This window comes from Vanellus vanellus (genome assembly GCF_965231255.1).
Source record: "Vanellus vanellus genome assembly, chromosome: 16".
Taxonomy (NCBI): domain Eukaryota; kingdom Metazoa; phylum Chordata; class Aves; order Charadriiformes; family Charadriidae; genus Vanellus; species Vanellus vanellus.
Window position 1 is genome coordinate 7,247,351 of NC_138921.1, and position 19,204 is coordinate 7,266,554.

General features: G+C 37.3%; 1 protein-coding gene across 1 annotated transcript in view; it reads left to right on the forward strand.

The window, feature by feature from the left end:
- MAPK1 (mitogen-activated protein kinase 1) overlaps positions 1-19,204 on the forward strand; it is a 36,111-nt gene that overhangs the window by 10,064 nt on the left and 6,843 nt on the right. The window contains exons 2-6 of the mRNA XM_082491569.1: positions 8,054-8,236; positions 9,963-10,152; positions 16,067-16,183; positions 17,960-18,074; positions 18,560-18,691. Coding sequence (XP_082347695.1) covers positions 8,054-8,236; positions 9,963-10,152; positions 16,067-16,183; positions 17,960-18,074; positions 18,560-18,691 — 737 coding nt within the window. The remainder of the gene's footprint in view (positions 1-8,053; positions 8,237-9,962; positions 10,153-16,066; positions 16,184-17,959; positions 18,075-18,559; positions 18,692-19,204) is intronic.

The window sequence follows — 19,204 nt, forward strand, 5'->3', positions numbered from 1 at the left end:
CAAAAAATACAGAACCTTGGGTGAAATAGCTGGTATTTTTCTAATACAAATGTTAAGGTGTAGTTCTAGAATTGCTGCTGTTCCTAGTTCTGCTTAGTAGGTGCTAACAAAACACAAATCATCTGGTCTGCCACACCCAGGATTATGAGCTGGCGAAAGTAATTTATTTAACAGACTCCATTTTGCATGACTAGCTATTTGTTTTCAAAATACTAGGAGTGATCTGAGGAATTAAACTGTTAAGTCATTATTATGTGCATAGTAAATAGTTTAAAATTGTGATGTTTTGGAAGGTTCCATTGGATTTTACTTTTCGAATTCTGAAAAATAAAACTGTGTCTTTGTAACCTGTTTGAATTATTTGAGTAGATATATGAAAACAAATCTCTTACAGGATGTTACAAAAGTGCCCTAAGAATTTGTGGCGTGACGGGCAATAACCTGTAGTAGATCTGAAATTGCCAAAGAGTAAAATAAGTTATGAGTAATTATTTACTTTTATCATGGGAGGAAAGAGTTGGCATAATTGTGCCAGAAATCTTTAATATTAGGATTGACTTTGAATGTTATGAGAAAGATGACTGAAAAAGTATGCGGTAAAGGGTGGAGGTAATGCAGTTACATTTTGACCCAGTAAGCTTCAGAGTTCAACTAAAAGCACGATAGAGCAGTCTGCAGTGATTGCTCGGGCATCTTGCTATGGACTTATGATAAAATAAAGGACACTGGTTTAGATATTATATTTATTTTTCCCCTTGTTGGGAAAGAAAAATCAAGTTTATCACGGAATCATGGAATTTTCAGAGTTGTAAGGGACCTCTAGAGATCATCTAGTCCAACTCCCCTGCCAAAGCAGGATTGCCCGGAGCACGTTACTCAGGACTGCATCCAGGCGGGTCTTGAAAATCTCCAGAGAAGGGGACTCCACAACCTCCCTGGGCAGCCTGTGCCAGTGCTCTGTCACCCTCACCGTAAAAAAGTTTTTCCGTGTATTTGAAAGGAACTTCCGCCCTTTACCCCTCGTCCTGTCACTGGGAAGCATTGAAAAGAGCCTGGCTCCATCCTCCTTCAACCCACCCTTTAGATACTCGTACGCCATAATAAGGTCTCCCCTCAGCCTTCTCTTCTCCAGGCTAAAGAGTCCCAGCTCTCTCAGCCTTTCCTCATAAGGGAGATGCTCCAAGCCCTTAATCATCTTAGTTGCTCTAACTTTATAAGAAATACAAACAAAACTAGTTTGTTTAGGTATCTTCTATAATCAAAACAAGACCATAACAGTGATCATTGGGTGACAAGCAACAGACTAAAAGGGTTTAGGAATATGGATAAGCTCATAGGGAATTTGTAAAGTATGACAGTTGCTTTGCAGAGGGGTCGTAATGAAATGTTTGGAAATAGGGATTCGTATTTTCTTAGCCCCAGAGCAGTAATCTATCCACTGATACTAGAATCCTGAGAAATGGAAAAACTGCTTAAAAAAACCCAAAACAACACCAGAACAAACCCAAGATTTTTCAAATAGCGTGCAGTTAGGAATTTTCAGGTAGAGCCAGATTAATATGACTGCAAATTGGATCACATCTAGGATATGGTTATTTTAATGTTCTCTTCTTGCTCAGTCTTCCTCTGCTGCCATTTTTGGAGCACGAGAAAAGAGGGAGGAGTTGTCATTGAGTGTCAGTGGGCAGCCATATGTCACAGCAGTGCATATTATTTTTCTTTCCTCAAGAAAAACATGATTTAAGATAAATCTGTGGTTGTCCTGTAATTTATAACTTGAGGTAGTTTTCCAACACACTGGACAAATGGTGGAGAATTCAGCAATCAGGTAATGAGGAGAAGAGGTCTGTTTCTTAAACACTCAAACTTATGGCAATTCAGGACATAGTTTGTGTATTTAAGCTTACTCTGAAGTATCTCAATTTTGAATTCAAGTTTTTTGGCCTTTTCTTTCATTATAAGCTAGTAGTGCTTATGCATGTTTCCCAAAGACTGAGAAGATAATGCATACAGCTGTCTTTTAATAATCAATCTAGAGTGTCAGTAACATACCAATAAATAATTGAAGAGTGCTGAATTACAACTTATTTGATTTTTGTCCCTTGGAGTAGGATGAAAAAGTACGTGGTGCTCATGTTCTTAAACTTGTTACAGTCTTTTCATAGCTTGAAAAGCAACTGGAGCCCGAAGGCTGAGTTGGGGTTTTTTGTTTGTTTTTAAGAATCTAATATTTCGGTAGCTCTCAATTTTAATGGATATATTAACTTTTCTACATGGTAGGAAATAGTCTGTAAAACTAGATCTTTAATGGAGAAGAGTAGAAACGTATTAAGATGCCCTTGTTTCTGTAGTTTAGTTTCTGAATTCACAGCTGAGAAGCCTGGGAGATGTTCTGTTCTTGAGAACCTCTTCTAGACAAAGCTAATAAATCAAAACAAATACTCTGAGCGAGACATGGGTTGTCTCTTCATAAACTGAGGTCTGTTAAGGCAAATCTATCTTAATATGAATAGGCACATGTTCCTTTTAAAACCAGGTGGTAATTCTGTGAGTTCGTGCTAATAAAAAAGGTCTAATGAATAATATACTTGCTTATCTTCAAAAATAATATGAATAAATGGAACAAAGTAACACATTTCTAGTAACTGTAGGTGTTTACAGTTGAGGACGAAAAGCATATTCAGTGGTATAAAAATGACACATTACTGGATGTCCTCAAACCTGAAGCCATCTTTGACTACTTTTATCCTTTTTCCAGTGTTTTCTCTTTATAATACACTCTAGCTGCTCCAATCACCTAGAACTAGAAACTTAATTATTCTGAAGAATCTGAAAGGGTTAATATCTGATTATAAAAAAGCCCCAACAAACCAAACCCAAACAAACAAAACGCCAAACAGTCCCCTTCGCAAATCTGCACCCATAACACCACCTCCCCCACCCCAAAAATTGTAGCAAACACTGTTATGGTAGTGCAGATTGTTACTATGTCATAATACTGCGTTGTTTTTCTTACAGCAGTCTCAAAAATAAGTTTAAGCTATTTGCATTGTAACTTGATAAATGTCAGCATGTTGTAGAAATATTGAGCTAAATGTAGACTGAAGGAAAAGATTAAAGATCTTCACAGATCAGCTTGTTTGGTGGGAATTATTTTTGCTTTTCCTCTCCTGGTTGCAAGCAGAATTATTCAATATTTCAGAAAGATTCTTATCCCTGGATATGCCCTTGGAATCTTGTTTCCACAGCAACACAAAGCTGCTGATAAAACATCCCTTTTAAACTTCAAATCAGTCTTTTATTTAGAGCTGTAATTAGGATGTTTGCCGGTAGCACTGTGTATTTTTATGTGTATGCATGCATGTGCTGAGAGCAGCCGGTAAAACAGCCATAAGGTCAATAATCCTAGAAGTGCTGGGAGAATATCCCATGGTGGGGTAAGCCCTCAGGCAGCATGGCTGAGGAGCGCACTGAGGATGGGGTGCCGATAGAGTAGGCAGTTGTTTTTCCATGGTTATATGAAGAAACAGCCCTCTGTGGGATCTAATGATTGCCAGGAGCTGGCTCCTTTCCTCCCGGCAGCTGCAGCATGCTCTCACTTGTTCCAGTTCTGCTCCAAAATGAAACATGTGAAGAATAGAAATGGATGGAAGAACATGCAGCAGCCATTGTGGGTAGAAGGAGCGAAGCTTTGGCACTTGTCCCGATCTGTCTGGTGAAAAGCTTTCCTTCCTTGAGAAGGAGTTGATGGGAGAAGGGCTACGTGTCAGAGGTTCATCTGAGCAATTAGCATGCTGTTTTCTGTAGGCTGCTCAGATACTGTGGTGCACTTTCTGGTCATTGTGTTTGGAAGCAGCCTCACCCCGGGTTTCTTTTTAAAAAAGAAGTTGGTACCGGAGCAGTAGAAGGATGAAACACTGGCTTTAAAAGTTGTGTGGCGCAACCTCTGGGGTTATAAATACTCATTTGTTTGTTTTGTACAGCAGTGCAAGATGTTTTACTTAGTCAAAGCTTTGTTATATATTTACAAGATACTTAATATTAGGAATGATAAACTGTATTGCTAGGGCTTGTATTGATTTTCACGTGGTGTCTTAAAAGTATCTAAATAATGGTGCTGTTGCAGGTTGTCACCAAATAGTAACCGCAGCTTGAAATAGGAATAATGTTGTGTATACTAGAGTTGGGCAATTGCAAAATCTATATCAAAATTTATCACATTACAGATAAATAGCACTCACAGCTGAACGGTTGCATCAGCTTGTGAAGCTGCGCATCATTGGGGTGGAAATAAATCCTTCTGAATATTTAAAGTGTCAGTAACCAGATTAATCATGATGTGAATGACACACAGGCTGTTCAAGGGAAAGTTCTATGTGCAGTGATTGGTATGTGTGGTTAATGATTAGAAACTAAAAGGTATAAATTGGCACTCTAAAAGTTGTTAGTATGTGAAGTGTTATTCCCACTTCACAGATCTTCTCTGGAGAAAAGGCTAGCTAATAGAAGGTTCCTGCCTTTAGAAGGAGTCCCAGTTAACTGCTTCAGTGAAAATATAAACAGTCGTTGTGAGATATAGTAGAAGCTGAAAGTCTAGAGAGCGAGGTTAGACTGTGCATGCTGGGACGGCACTTCCAGAATGCAAATAATCTAAATTTAGGACGTGCTGGGTGGTGGATGGGATGTATATGTGGAGCTATTCCTTTTTGGACTGTAGGGGGAGCACAGGTGATTATTAGTCATAAAATTAGATCTCTAATTCTAGCTAAGGCTAAGCAAGATGAATCCTGCATTAAGTGATAAGCTGTCACATTAACTGCAGTGAGTTAATGCATTGAGGGTTTGGATTTGCACTTTTTATAGTTGTTTCATTTTCAGACACTACAAATGGACACGGGGTATAAGCATCATTCTTCAGCAGAGTTCTGGAGAGTAGTGGGTAAATCTGGTGTTTGTGTTCTGTTGATGTGGTAGATGGCGGTCAGATGGAAATTGTGAGGAACAGGGAAAGCTTTGGGAAATGGTTCAGTCTGACCAATTTTGTTAGTTCACTGTGTTTCCTAGGTAGTGAAACAGATATTGCTATATGGTTTCATAGGCTAAATAGGTGTCTGATTGTAGCATATGTGCATGAGAGAACACATGACTCGTCAGTTCTACTGAAGTTCAGTCTAGTCTGTAGCTTTTCCAGTTTTCTGTAGAACACCTCAAATTGAAAAAGCACTGTTTTTTAAAGGATCACAGTGTTTGCTCAGAGCTGTGTTTGCTTTGAGGGCTGTGGCTCTGAGGATGTGAAATGCTGTTAGCTTTATAATACAGATTCTCTGTGTACCTGTATTATATAATATTTAAAATATTGAACGTAAGCAAGTGTACCTAACTACTTGTATGATTAGCTTCTTGCTCATAGGAATTGAGGTAATCTTTCATACGTTTAATCCAGTTACAGAAAAGCTCATATTTCAGCAAGTGTGGCAACAGAAAAAAATCCAGTGTCCCTTTGAATGTTTTGACTAGGTAGTATTTTGGTTTTGCTCTCCTTAGCTGAGGCTTTGCACTGGTAACAGCAATGCATGCTTAACTGCATTAGTGTGGTGAGATCTTCTGATAGGAATAGAAAAATGACTGTATGCAGAATGTACACTGGGGAGGAAATTGATCACATCTTTACTGCAAATATTCAGCTTTTTTCCCACACAGAATCATGTGTTTTATAGTCAAACCGTCTGAAAGCAAAATTACCCATCCTTTTTTTAAATAAGAGCATAAACCTTTTGCTAAGAAAATCCTTCAAGAACTGTAAGTGAAACAGCTACAAGAGAGCAAATCTTAGTATATTTAACTGATGGATTCAAGTTCATTGAATCTATACAAGTAAATAAGCATATTTTTTGTCAATAACCAACCTTTGCTTGAGAAGCAATAACTTAGAGATTTATCAAATATTGTAAGAGATTAGGAGCTTTTATTTAAGCAGCATCAATCGGTAAATATTGGCATTTTGCCTTTTTCTGCCGTGCGTAGCTGCTGCTGTCCAGTACTTCGAAAGGAAGTAAGATTCTGCATTGTGGGAGAAAAAAATATGCTAAAGTCAATAAAAAGAAGGAGGTAGGAGGTTTGTTGATAATGATAAAATGATAGGATTTTTTCATTTCTTTCCAAAGTACAGGTTGTTCAGGCTTCAGAATTATTTCTAATTTTGTTTTCTGCTTGTGACTTACCTTATTCGTATATTGTAAACACCACAGGTGATTAACTGATTAACTAAGCAAATTACTGAAGACGAAGCGCTCTTGAAGGCTATGCCAAGTTCCACTTATGGCACTTTGTTATTATCTATTTTGGGACTTAGGAACTGCTAATGTGTTATCTATACATATGTAATAGCAACAGTTGTAATGAATACTTGCTTAGCATGTGGAGTTTCAAAGCACCCTGTGGAGCATTTGAGTTTGGTGTTTGTAGAGGCAAATAAATTGTGCATCTGCTTGTGATTATAGAGTTACAGATGCAGACAGGTCAAAGTGATTCTGCGGAAAAATTGTGCAAGAAGGATGTCACTACATAAGCATGAGCTGTATGAAGATCTTACTGGTGGCACAAATTCTATGACATTTTTAATAATGAAAGTTGAGAAGTGTTAAACACTTTTGCATACGGTGGTGATAGTACTGTCTCTAAAACACCTTGTTGTACCATAAATCTGCGTAGTAGTAAAAGAATCTCGATGTGGCCAGGCATTTGAATTCCTTCAAGGTCTCCTTTTCTAATTTGATTTTCATATTTAATTCTGCTTTACCTGCTCACCAGATCCCTGGATATCTCAGCAGAGTAAGACCAATTAAGAGGGTATCAAAGAACATTCTGGGACTCAATTATAGACAATTGGTGGAATGTAAAGCCTGTTTGGCTAGTATGTTTATATTTTCATATGAAATAGTTGTGACTAACAGAAATGTTTAAATGTAGGCTTGATTATTTTTTAATTTCCAATGTAGTAGTGAGCAAAGAGAAATTTGAAAGGAACAAGAATCATATACCCATATTTAAATTTTAATTTATTAAATTACCATATACTTTTAATACAAAGAGAAGTTATTATAATGAGATGCTTTGTCATTCATATAAGCAAGACCATAGAAAATAACCTAAAATTTGTCATGATTCATAACATTTTTACTAAATAATAATCTAAGTCCAAATTCTAGAAAACTGTATGTTTTACTGAGCCTTTTTACTAGATTCAGGCTGTGATATTCTTCATAAATGTGTAGGGATTTTGAACAGAAACACTGCTTTATTGGTATAGCTAGGAATGCTGTTTTGAGCTTCTGAAATCCCAGTACTGTACAAGTAGCAGCCAGTGTGGTTGTTAATATGGGGCGCAATCACCAAATTACCTCATTGTACTGCTGCTTGCTTCTGCTTCATGCCTGTAGTCTGATACATTCTTTCTCTTCTTGATCTCTTATCTTTGGAATTGTACTTGGAAAGGTGTTTTCACAAATTCTCCATCCCTTTCTTTCTTAAGTGTCTGTTCTTCATGGAGGTGCTAACAGTGTAGCTCGATGGAGGAGTAAAAAGTTGTGGCAATTGGAATTACTTGCAGGAGTTAGACACAGGATGTGGAATTCGGCTGCTCAAACGAGGATTTCTGAAGGCTTTTCTGCACCCCAAAGTGAATGGATTAACTCAAGATGAACTTTTTCTCTCAAACTTCTTGATTACAGCACACAGAAAAAACCCTTAAACTTGTTTGTTCCACAGGCTGATAAAGATGAATAATACTTCTTCCTTTGTTCAGGTGCCTGGGAATCAGCCGACTCTAAGGCAGTTGGGAAAGCTGATGACTTGTAGATACCCAAATAGGCTGGTGATAGAACAACAGTATTTTGTCCATCAAACATATGTGCCGCTCTTGCCTCTCTTCAATTGATAAAAATAAATGTAAAACAAATGCACCGCGTCTACGTGCAATTGAATTCACATTCTTGCTTTCTGAATTGAATTAATTTAATATTCTTTATAACTAATGTTATTGATTCTATTCTAGTTCTGCCTATGATAACGTCAACAAAGTTCGAGTTGCTATAAAGAAAATCAGTCCTTTTGAGCATCAGACGTATTGCCAGAGAACTCTGAGGGAGATTAAGATCCTACTGCGCTTCAGGCATGAGAATATTATTGGAATAAATGATATTATCCGAGCTCCGACTATTGAACAGATGAAAGATGTGTATCCTTTCAAAGTTTTAAGTTATTCTGCATAGTTAGTGATAGTTGCCATCTTCTCTGTTTTGATTATTTCTCCCTTTTCATCCTCTTCCTTAATAGATTTTACTAAAAGTTGATTTCTCTTACTGTAAATTGAAAGGGAAGTTCAAGTGCTTGATACGTTTATAGATACATAGAATTGATATGTGGGTGAACACTAGTTTTGTTTGTTCTTTTTCAGGAGAAGAAAAAAAATGTTAATTTCTGTCTTCCAAGGCAAAGAACTCAACATTATAGCAATGATTTAGTTTAGTCACTTAATCCTAAAACTATATATGCTCTCACTCGAGCCGTTGTTAGAACTATCTGATTGCTTTGAGGGTAAAATAAAACAGCTAGACTCTTCTATAATTGTCTGACAAATTCTTAAAGAATAGAATGGATAGATCTTGGGAGGAAAAGAAATTCAAATAAAGCAAAACACAACCCCCAGTTTTACGATGCTTCCTACATATGCGAAAAGTCTGAAACTGCACTTGTGCACGTAAACATGCTTGATTAATATTTGGAAATCTGGCCTTTTTGTTATACTAATTGTTCTTTCACGGGAAAGTTGGCTTTGCGTGGATGTGACTTCATGTGGATATCTAACGTATGAAGTAGCCTTAGCTGGGAGACTCTACCTGAGACATGAGGTTTAGTTTAGAGTCAACCAGCTTAATTTCCCCAAGTCTGTGTGCATTGGTTTCTGTTGGTTTTGTGGGTCTTTGCAGATGTCTGCCCAATAAAAGGCGTAAGTGCACACAGGCAGAAATTGGATTGAGTCTAGGTCAAATGTTTTCATTTCATAAATAATCACTATATTATTTGAGTTCAATTGGTCTTATGTGGGATTCTAAGGTTGCCTTTCTGTGGCCATTTTGGCTAATGTAAGTGCATGCTGCCTGTAAAAAGATGTCCTAGTTGTGTGATCCAATCTGAATACCCAGAGGAGAGGATGGGAACGCCCAACTGGAATGGCAATAGTAGTCTGTTTTCACAAAATCCTATTTCAGTGAAAAGTGATCATGGAGCTACACCCCAAGGGTTTTGCAGCCAAATTGAATTAAGGGAGAAGAAAATTTTACTTAACTCATTCCTGCGAAAGCAGGAAAGAAAACCCTTTTCTTTATGTTCATTCCAATCTTAGAAAAAAAATCATCGGACTGAAAATATTAGGATTTAATTTTGGGAAGCAAAGGACTGTTCTGTTCAACGTAGCGTGATATGTATATAGTAAAGGAGAACAACAGTGGAATTTTTGAAGCGGAGAGATGGCAGAGAAGACTGATCAGAAATGATCAGATCATCTAGCTTAGTGCTCTTATGCAGCTGGGAGCAGGTGTCTCAGAAGATTATTACTCATTAAACAAAAAAACAGTCTTTATTTCTTGGCAAGCAGGATAGGAATCTGATCATATTAAGATTCCAATAAAAATCAGGCTCTAAGATAAAGAAATAGAGGTTTATGATCATTAATTTGAGGACTGCATACTGGTGCCTCTTAATTTTGTAAAGGGCTGCATCATGTAACAGGATTGATTTAATTCAAAAATTGTAAAGTAAAAAGCAGCTACATAGTTTCATAATTGTCATGAAACAGACAAATAAGATAGAAGAAATGTTATAGAAGTTTCATCTGGTACTAAATGTTGATATCCAACATGACACTACCTTTGATTTGCTGCCTTACATCTGATGCCTGACAGATACATTGTGCAAGATCTTATGGAGACAGATCTTTACAAGCTCTTAAAGACTCAACACCTCAGCAACGACCACATTTGTTATTTCCTTTACCAGATTCTGAGAGGGTTAAAATACATCCATTCAGCTAATGTGCTTCATCGTGACCTCAAACCTTCAAATTTGCTGCTTAACACCACTTGTGATCTCAAGGTTAGTTGAAATTTCTTACAAATTGTGCTCCCGTGATCTTCATAAATTACCTGCTATAACTGTGAATGTGGGTTTGTTACTGGGGATTAATGTGATTTTTATCCTGGAAAGATTGCCAAAACATTATTGGTTTTGATAAAATAATTATTAAGATTTGAGTGACTAAGAACTCACTGTTATGCTGTTTTAATGAGTGCATCACTGTTTCCATCTGGAGGCTGACTTTGAAACATCCTCTTTGAAAGCTAGGTGAAAATACTTGTCTGAAGCAGAATTGTGTTTACCTAGAAAATAAGTTCAAAACTCTGTATATTCCAAGTCTTGGTATCTCTGTGTTTAAACTATTAATTGTTCAGTGTTGGAAAAGGACTTCGTATTAGTGGGCAACTAAAATAGCATGTGAAATTCAGTGCTGATTAAATGCACAGCAATGACTTGGAAAGAGAACATTCCTAATTTACATTGCCAGTGCTGGGCTCTGTACTAGTTAACATTACAGAAGGATGATCTTAGAGCTGTTATGATTCTTGGAAAATGTCAGCTCAATGCTTAGTGGCATTCAGTAAAGCAAACCAAGTGTGAAGAATTAGAACAGAAATAGAGAATAAAACAGAAAACATGTCATTCTATAACTTTCAGTTGTTTTTGAGTCGTCAGTTCTGTGTGATCATAGTTATCACACTGCTCCGTATGATATCCTTTTAAAATGAGGGGATCAGGACTTCAAAGTACATCTCTCCATATCAGGAAGAACTATTTAGCCTAGGTCTCCTCTGCTGAAAGATGCTGCTTGAAGAAGAGCAAGAATACAACATAATTTGGTTAAATTGTTATAGGGACCATGAATAGAGAACAGTTGAACAGTTGGTCACTGCCTTTACCTATTAGAAAGGCGGGGGGGGGGGGAGGGGGGATGGGGAATGAAAGGAGCAGGTGGCATGCTCAGGGTGAAAGGACATTGTTAAGCTGTGGAATTTGGTACTACACAGCACTGTAGATATTACAGATAATGTGACTTAAAAAACCACCAAGCAATTTAGTAGAAGAAGCAGCTATTGAACGCTACATCTGGTTTAGAGTCCCATGGTGGCAAATCCATGGAAGAGGAGAGAGACTAGTAGAGGAACATTGGAGTATGTTCCCTTTTACACTTTGTTATGTATTTGCTGTTGGCCACTGATGGAGTGAGATGACGGAGCTTACATTACTTTGATCTGAGGTGGTACAACTGTATTTGTTGCATACTGTGTTGCACCTAACTACACTTTGTTTTTTATAGCAGCTCTAGCTTTCTCATTTGAAAAAAAAAAAACAAAAAACAAAAAACAAAAACAAACCAAACAACAACCAAACAAAAATAACCCTCTTCAAAATGTAAACCAGTTGTTGGCCGTATGAGTTTGTCACAATTCCAAGAAATGTCCTTGCTGTTCATATGCTGGTCCACTCTAAATACTGGCTACGCGATCAGTTTGCTTTACATTCCCACTGCTACTTGTCAGCTTTTCCTAATGCATAGTACTGCTGGACTGGTCACCTCTGGCTCTTGCTATGGGATTTCAGTAGCTGTTATTACACCAGATCCCTTCAAGGCATTAACCTCTTCATGAAAAAAATGGAGTAAAATCTACGATGACTGTGCAGGAAAGAACAGTTTGAGTGTAGCGCTATGTGCAATTAAAGGCAATAAAATAATAAAAGGCAATATTTTAACACAAGTAAGATGGTCATGAAAAAGAAGGTAAACTCACTGTGTGGCATAATAATACAATATGACTATAGTGAGTACTGTTCCAATTTCTCTATAAGATTTTAAAAAGTGTGCCACTGCAATGTGTGCTTCCCAGTGCAGAATATGGTAGTCTGTGTGGCAGAGCATATGCTTTTTCATAACCTAAAGGGAGCTCTGGTGTTGTATTAATACCACATCTAAAGTTTAAATAACAGAACTGGAGAGAAAACTAGTACATGGTTAGGCCTTGTCTGATGAATGCTGAACTTGTACTAACTTGTTTCTTTTAAGGCTGTTCTGCAAGACTGTATGTGAGCTATGTACGTGTGCATGCTTACAATGTTGATTATTGTACTTGAAACACCACATACTGTGAAAATGAACAACTTAAAATTATTCTTTTGGAAGAAAGTTTGTTCATCTTCAGTGGTAATGCTCAGCTTCTTTCTTTAATGGTGTTACGAGAGAGCTGTTGATCTCTTCTGGAGCTCAGAGTCCCACAGGTTTTAACAAGAGCTCCTTCTTTCTTCCCCCTTAAACATGCTCTTGACTTCTCGATCCTAGATTCCATTTCTAGGAAAGAAATGTATGAGTCTGTGTTAACAAAATTTGTCTGTGAACCCCTGTTGCTTGTCCTAAGCAGCTGAAAGGCTCAGGGCAGAAGTGCAGAACCTAAAGCTGTTTCTATTTCCTTAGGCTGTGCTACAGAATTAAATGAGACCTTAAATATGACTTACCGCATAGTGAATGAAAGTTTGTGAAAGCACATAATTTGACTTAACTAGTGTGTCTTGATGCATATTTTCAGTGAAAGATTAGAATTGAGAGTCCAAGAAAACTACTACCTTGGAATCTCTGTCCAGTGAGAGTCCTGGGTAATAAAGATACTGATCTCTTTTGCAGCCTGGCATCTTTCCCATGAATGAGATTAATGTATACTGACATGCTACAGGCTGGAATATACTCTAAAATACTAGCTAACATTTTTAGAAATATTTTCTCATGCTTTCATGATTATCTGCATCCAACAATTTGACCCATTTTGCAGTTTTTTAAGTCAAATAAGTTATGTAAAAACTATCATGACTATATAATTTTCCTATGCCAGTGTCATCGATAATTCAGAAAATGAGGTCAAAGTTATTTTAAACAGATTCTCAACTAGTATGTTGTGTCTTCAGTGTACCAGTTTACTCTAGCAGAACCTACTTCTTTGACTTGGCTAAAACATTAACACGCTATATCAATGTTATTTATAAATTGTGCTTTTCCATCTACACAGTGAATATTCCCAAGTATTAAACATCCAAGAATTGTTAGATACTTCAGTAGGCTTCAAAAGAAGGTGATGAGAGAGGGGTTTTTTGAGGAAGACTGCAAGTTATTGTTTGTTTCGGGATTTTACCAATTACTGAAGAGATGCAACTGTTTCAACTTACCATTAATAACTAAACTTAATGAAAGCCTCTCCTTTTCCTTTTATACAAATATGTACATACAAATGCACAGACTGCTCAGGGATACAACTTCAGATGTTTCAGTGTGTTAGTAACCCTGTTGGGTGTCATTTCATTTGCTTAGTAAATGGTTATAGGTACAGGATCCTCATAAACCTTCCCATCTGTTTGATAGCTTCATCCAATTTTAAGGCATTTCTGTTTAAAAAAAAAAAAAAAAAAAAGAAAAGCATACCTGATACTGATTACAAGAACATTGTTTTGAACAAGTGGAAGCTAAATACATAAATAGGATGCTGGCATTTTATTTATTTAGTGGGGAAGTTATTCATTCTCTCTGAGTAGCATCTTTTCTGTCTTTCCTAGGCATGAAGCACTGATTGACATACCTGGGTCTCTCGTTATGCAGTTTTTTATTCTCTGCTATGACTTAGTCAAAATGCCAAGAAAATTTTGCCTGTCATTATGTTGCTCTTGCAGATTCTTGATTCTTTTGTTTTAGTTCTGATTGAGAAGCCTACCTTCTGCAGCTGCTTTGACTTTTACCAATTGTTATTTGAACAGGCATGGTGCACTCATAATTTTTAACTTTTTTTTCCCCTAAATAGGGTAGCTCCTCTGTTAAATGTGTTCTGTTGCCACAGGGCAGGAACTGTCTGCCCTCACCATGGTAGTCAGTCTCTGTGCTTCCTCCCTTGCACCTGGGACTTGGGGCAGAGCACCGGCCTCTCCAGCTTCTCTCTTACTCTGCCCTGCTAATGCTCTTGGGCAGCTCTGTAGCTGGTGAAAACACTGCTGACAGCCAAAAGCCTTTCTTGCAGCTTCAACCTTGATGCCTTTCACACTAATGGTGTTTCTTCTTTTCTGCTTAACCTGTTTCTGCTCTAGTCAGCAGGAGCTTTTTGTCATTTTAATGAGCTCTCTTTATCATTAATCTTCCTTTCCATCCCATGTGCATTTTTCTGCTTGAGAGATTCACAGGCACCTTCTTTAATTCAGTTCTTTCTCCTCACTGTGGACCAGAGAGTGTCTTTCTTCTTTTGTCTTAACAATAACAAATCATAGCACTTTGCTTGTGTGTAATACTATAATTCTGCACAAGTTTCTTTGCTTTATCTAGCTTTTTTTAGAGGTTAGGAGGAAGAGATTACAACAATTTTGCTGACCTGCATAATTATTTTCTGAAGTCCATAAAGCTGTCCTCTACAGTTTCTTTGCTTCTTTACAGGAAACTCTTCTGATCATTTGTACTGATTCTCTTTATGTAAGCTGCTAATTGCACACAAGGCAGCTGCTCTGTTTCTGTAGCCTGAGAAAACCTTGACGTGCTTAAAAGGATTCTTTTTGGTTTTATTTTTTAAGGATTCAGGGTTCTTTTGGGGGTGGTTGGTTTTTTTGTTGTTGTTGTGTTGTTTGTTTGTTTGTTTGTTTTTTAAGATGTAGCTAAACTCAGAGGAGTTGTCCCATGCAGCCTGACTTTTGAATTTCATCATTGCCTTTTCTTCAGTCCCTCTGTTTAACAGTCAGCTGCTGAATCTTGTCTTTCAGATGAAGCTTTTAGTCGGCTGAATCACTTCTTCCTTAACTGTTCTACCAATTGTTTCACAGGCTGGCCCGCCAGGAAAATAAAGGAGTAGGTTGCCAGGGTACAGTGAGGTTTCTGCGTTTTTGGTAGGATTATCCATTACGGTCTTTATTGACTACAATGTACTATTACTACACTTTTAAAATATAATCAGTGTACACATTAACTATTAAAGAGTAAACAATTATAAAATGTGTGCACCAGAGGAACCTCCTAACTGTCTGCTACTTCTACATCTGCTGGATGTGTGGAAATTGATCATTATCACAAACTGATATTTGTTTGGTGGTAGCAAAAGCATATGAATGTGTCTAATGTGCCACTCAACAAACTTGCCATTTACCTTTTGGAAGGTAAGAAAGGAACAGCTGCTGTACTGTAGAACACTGTCTTTCTTCACATTTTCAATTTTCTTGATTTCTTTCTGGAGAGAAACACTAAATAGCTCTGAAAGCCATGGAGCCTCCTTACCAAAGTATCAATAAAAACACTTTTTCCCTTTGTGTTAAACTCACTAGTCGAGAACAGAGTTTGGTTTTGTTTTCATGGTGAGATAAAACCATTTTCCTCATACAGTACTGAGAAATATTTTCTTGTGTTTATTTTTTAAGCTCATGCTTCCTTCAGCAACCTATAGTCTCTCCAGTCTAGGTAGGAAGTTTCTTGTGCAAAGATGCAGTCATGATGGTAGCATTTGTAAAAAAGGGTATTGAACTTTGCTACAAATGCATTGGTCTGTAATTTTGTTTTCTGGAAATCTTAATTTCTCTTTTTGTTTTCTGGTAAATTTCTAATAACAGGTTGGAGGAGTGTACCTTGCCATCTGCCTGGCAGAGGAGGTGTTAAGTAAGCCCATAGTGGAACGTAAATTATGCACCAGGAACATCTTTTTTTCCCAAGTTGTTTATTCTTCCCGTCCCCTGCATGGTTTAATTGGATACTCTTTCTACTTAATCCAAAACATTTTTCTTAACCTTTTGGCAATAATTTGTTTCTAAAAATATAGGTTACCATCACTGTATTTGTAGATGTTACATCATGGATTGGGGAATGGTGAATTAGTAACGTTGTAGTATTGGAAGCTGTATGTCTAATATGCTTTCCTCCCTCCCTCCCTTTTTTAAATTTCTTTAAAACCAGATTTGTGACTTTGGACTGGCTCGTGTTGCAGATCCAGATCATGATCACACAGGATTCTTGACAGAATATGTGGCCACACGTTGGTACAGGGCTCCTGAAATCATGCTGAATTCTAAGGTAAGAACCATAGTGCACTGGTGTGGTGCTTCTGTTACTGGTTATTCACTTGTGAGTACCAGTTTTTCTTCCCCTGGCCTTCTGTGGTTTTTAGGATCAGAACACATGCGTAGTCTTGAGGAAATGTGGTAATGGATTTGCAGTATGGCTACTTGCTTGCAATAAATCTGTGATTCCAGATACAATTATTGGATACTACAACGGAGTAATCGTGTGCATGAGCTCCCATGTGTCCAGTTCCTTGCCAATCGTGAGACTTCTTTCCATCAAATGCTTTTCCACAGAGTGGGAGAGAAGTATTAGTAATGGCAGCATTTTACTACTGTCTTCATCAAGGCTTGCAAATGTTGCTGTAATATTATCTTGACATCTTGATTTAGGTGTAGAATATATAATGAATGCGGGTGAATCTCACTCTGAAGGCATGTGATCTTTGTTGTGTGTCAATCTTAATTGCATTCCCATAGTCTTAATAAAATCATCCTTTTGGATGATGTCCTTCATAACCCTTGCTTTAGTTCCTACAGCCCTATGCTTGTTCACAAAATACCTGTGTGACATCTGTGTTTGTATTTTATATTCCTCATCTTTGTTGTTTCTGTAGGATTACTGCTTCATAGGTTGCTGGGTTTGATTTGTTGTGGCAATTGTGTGTCTAATGCACTTCTAGAAAATAATCATTTGACCAGTTGAGGTGGTTTGTGGGTTTTGGTGGTTTTTTGTTTTGGTTTTTTTTTTTTTTTTTTCTCCCAGCTTCTTGTATTTTAAACTCTCGTTGAGGCCATAAACATATGGCAACTTAACCTTATTTCTGGATATCCACATACAATTGTCATCAGTTTTTACAAGAAAATATTTTGTGTATTTCTTAAGAGGTGGTCAACTTACAATTTTCCTGGCCGATAGCCCTATTCCTTTTAGAATTATAGTGCCTTGAAAACAAATGGTCAAGTGATGATGTCCTGAGAAGCTGGTGCTGAGCTGGCTGTGGATTCACCAGTTACTAGCTTTTGTTGGAAGCTCCCAGCTGATGGGAGGGGGAGCAGGGGGCAGCAGGCGGTGGGAGAATAAGGCAAGGGAGCTTATGGGGCCAGGGATTCTTGAGGTGAACCTGCCCTTGTGTCACCCAGGCACTCTTGTCACTGGTCTGGTTCTGAATAAAAGTCTTTTATGGATAACACAGGTTATCCAGACATGTGAAAATATGGGCATTTGTTCCATTCTTCTTATATCCCATTTACTGCTGTTGGCCTTCTCACATCATCTTTACTACTTACCTACCTGTTGTGTTTTACAGATTAGCTAACCAACAGTCTGTTTTGCCCTTTCACCCCTGTGATGCTGAAGGCTTCTTACTTGTGTGGTATTGAGATCCTATTAGGAGGAAAGATGGGGGTTTTTCACATGTGTTTAGCATGCTGTTAGGAGCCATCGAATTAAGAATAGCTTGTTTCCAAAGTTGGTTAGTGTAAATTTGCTGTAAAACTAGGGAGTCTCAGAGATTTGCAGTTGGTACTATGTTTAGGTAAACTTAGTGAATCCCTTTGGAAAAGCATATCTTGCATACTTCAGTTCTTGCTGCCCCTTGAAAATAGTGTTTTGATATACAATCCTTAATTATTTCATTCTGTACAGAAAAATCAAACAGCATGAACAAGCATGACTCATCCAAAAAAAAAAAAGATTTGCGTGCACTTTCAAAATTTACTAAAGTAACATGTTGCTGCAATTATGCAAAAATTTCTTTGACGAAATGTGTTTTCGCTTTACTTGCAGGGTTACACCAAGTCTATTGACATCTGGTCAGTAGGCTGTATTCTGGCAGAGATGCTCTCCAACAGACCTATCTTTCCAGGAAAACACTACCTTGACCAACTGAACCATATCCTTGGTAACCTTTATATAAAAGTAATATTTCCACATCCCTCTGTCTCTCTCCACCTTTTCTACCAGCTAAACCGCTCTTGGTCACTCGTTTCTTTCTCTTGTTGGTCAGTGTATAACGTATGGATCTGTCAGTGTATCATCTGTTCCCTGCAGTTATTTCTGCAGAGATTTCTACAACAAATAGTTGATTTGGGATGTTACTTACCTATTTATTTACTACATCAGCAGACAGGTTTTTAAAATAAAAAAAAAATTAAAAAGGTCAAATATACTATTAGGTCTTGGTCAATTTTTTTTAAATGTCTATAGATACGCCACTTAACTGGATCCTTTAAACAGATTACTGATCATTAGAAAACTCATGCATTTGTTTATTTACAAGAAAAAAGTAACTTAAACCTTTTTTAGTAAAGGTTTTTAAAAAAATTCTAAGGTATTCTATACTCTTAAAACATGTTTGTTAATACTGTTTGTATTTATTTTTTTTAGGTATACTTGGATCCCCTTCCCAAGAGGATTTGAATTGTATCATCAATTTAAAGGCCAGAAACTACTTGCTTTCCCTACCACACAAAAATAAGGTACCATGGAACAGGCTGTTTCCGAATGCTGACCCCAAAGGTATTTCATGCTCTATTACATTGTATCAGATCTTCAGAAATGGAAATGAGCACCAAAAGTAATGGTAGGGTGGGATTTTTAAAACCACCCTAAGAATTTTTTTATCTATGTTGGAAATAGAACATGCGGGTCCTTTAAAACAGCAGTATAAACCTAATATAAAATTGTAAACCAGCATGAAACCCTCATACTAGCTTATCTTTTTAAAGCAATTTTAGTAACTCTAAGATTACGTGTTGTGGTGTTTGATCTTTAACTTACATGTAAAACAGAAATCCTAACTCTTGTTATTGTCTTTGAAAGCATGATACATTACCCAAGTACTGAACATAGGCATTGGATTTTGACATAGGCATCAAATAAATCTTGAACTTTGTTTCTAAACTCAGATACGAGATAGCTGCTAATTGCCGAACTCAGGATAGTTTGTGCAGACTGCACGTCAACTCTAGATCAAACAGGAGCGTGTCAATATGTCAAAGTATGGATCCTTTGGCAGTATGAAAGGTTAAA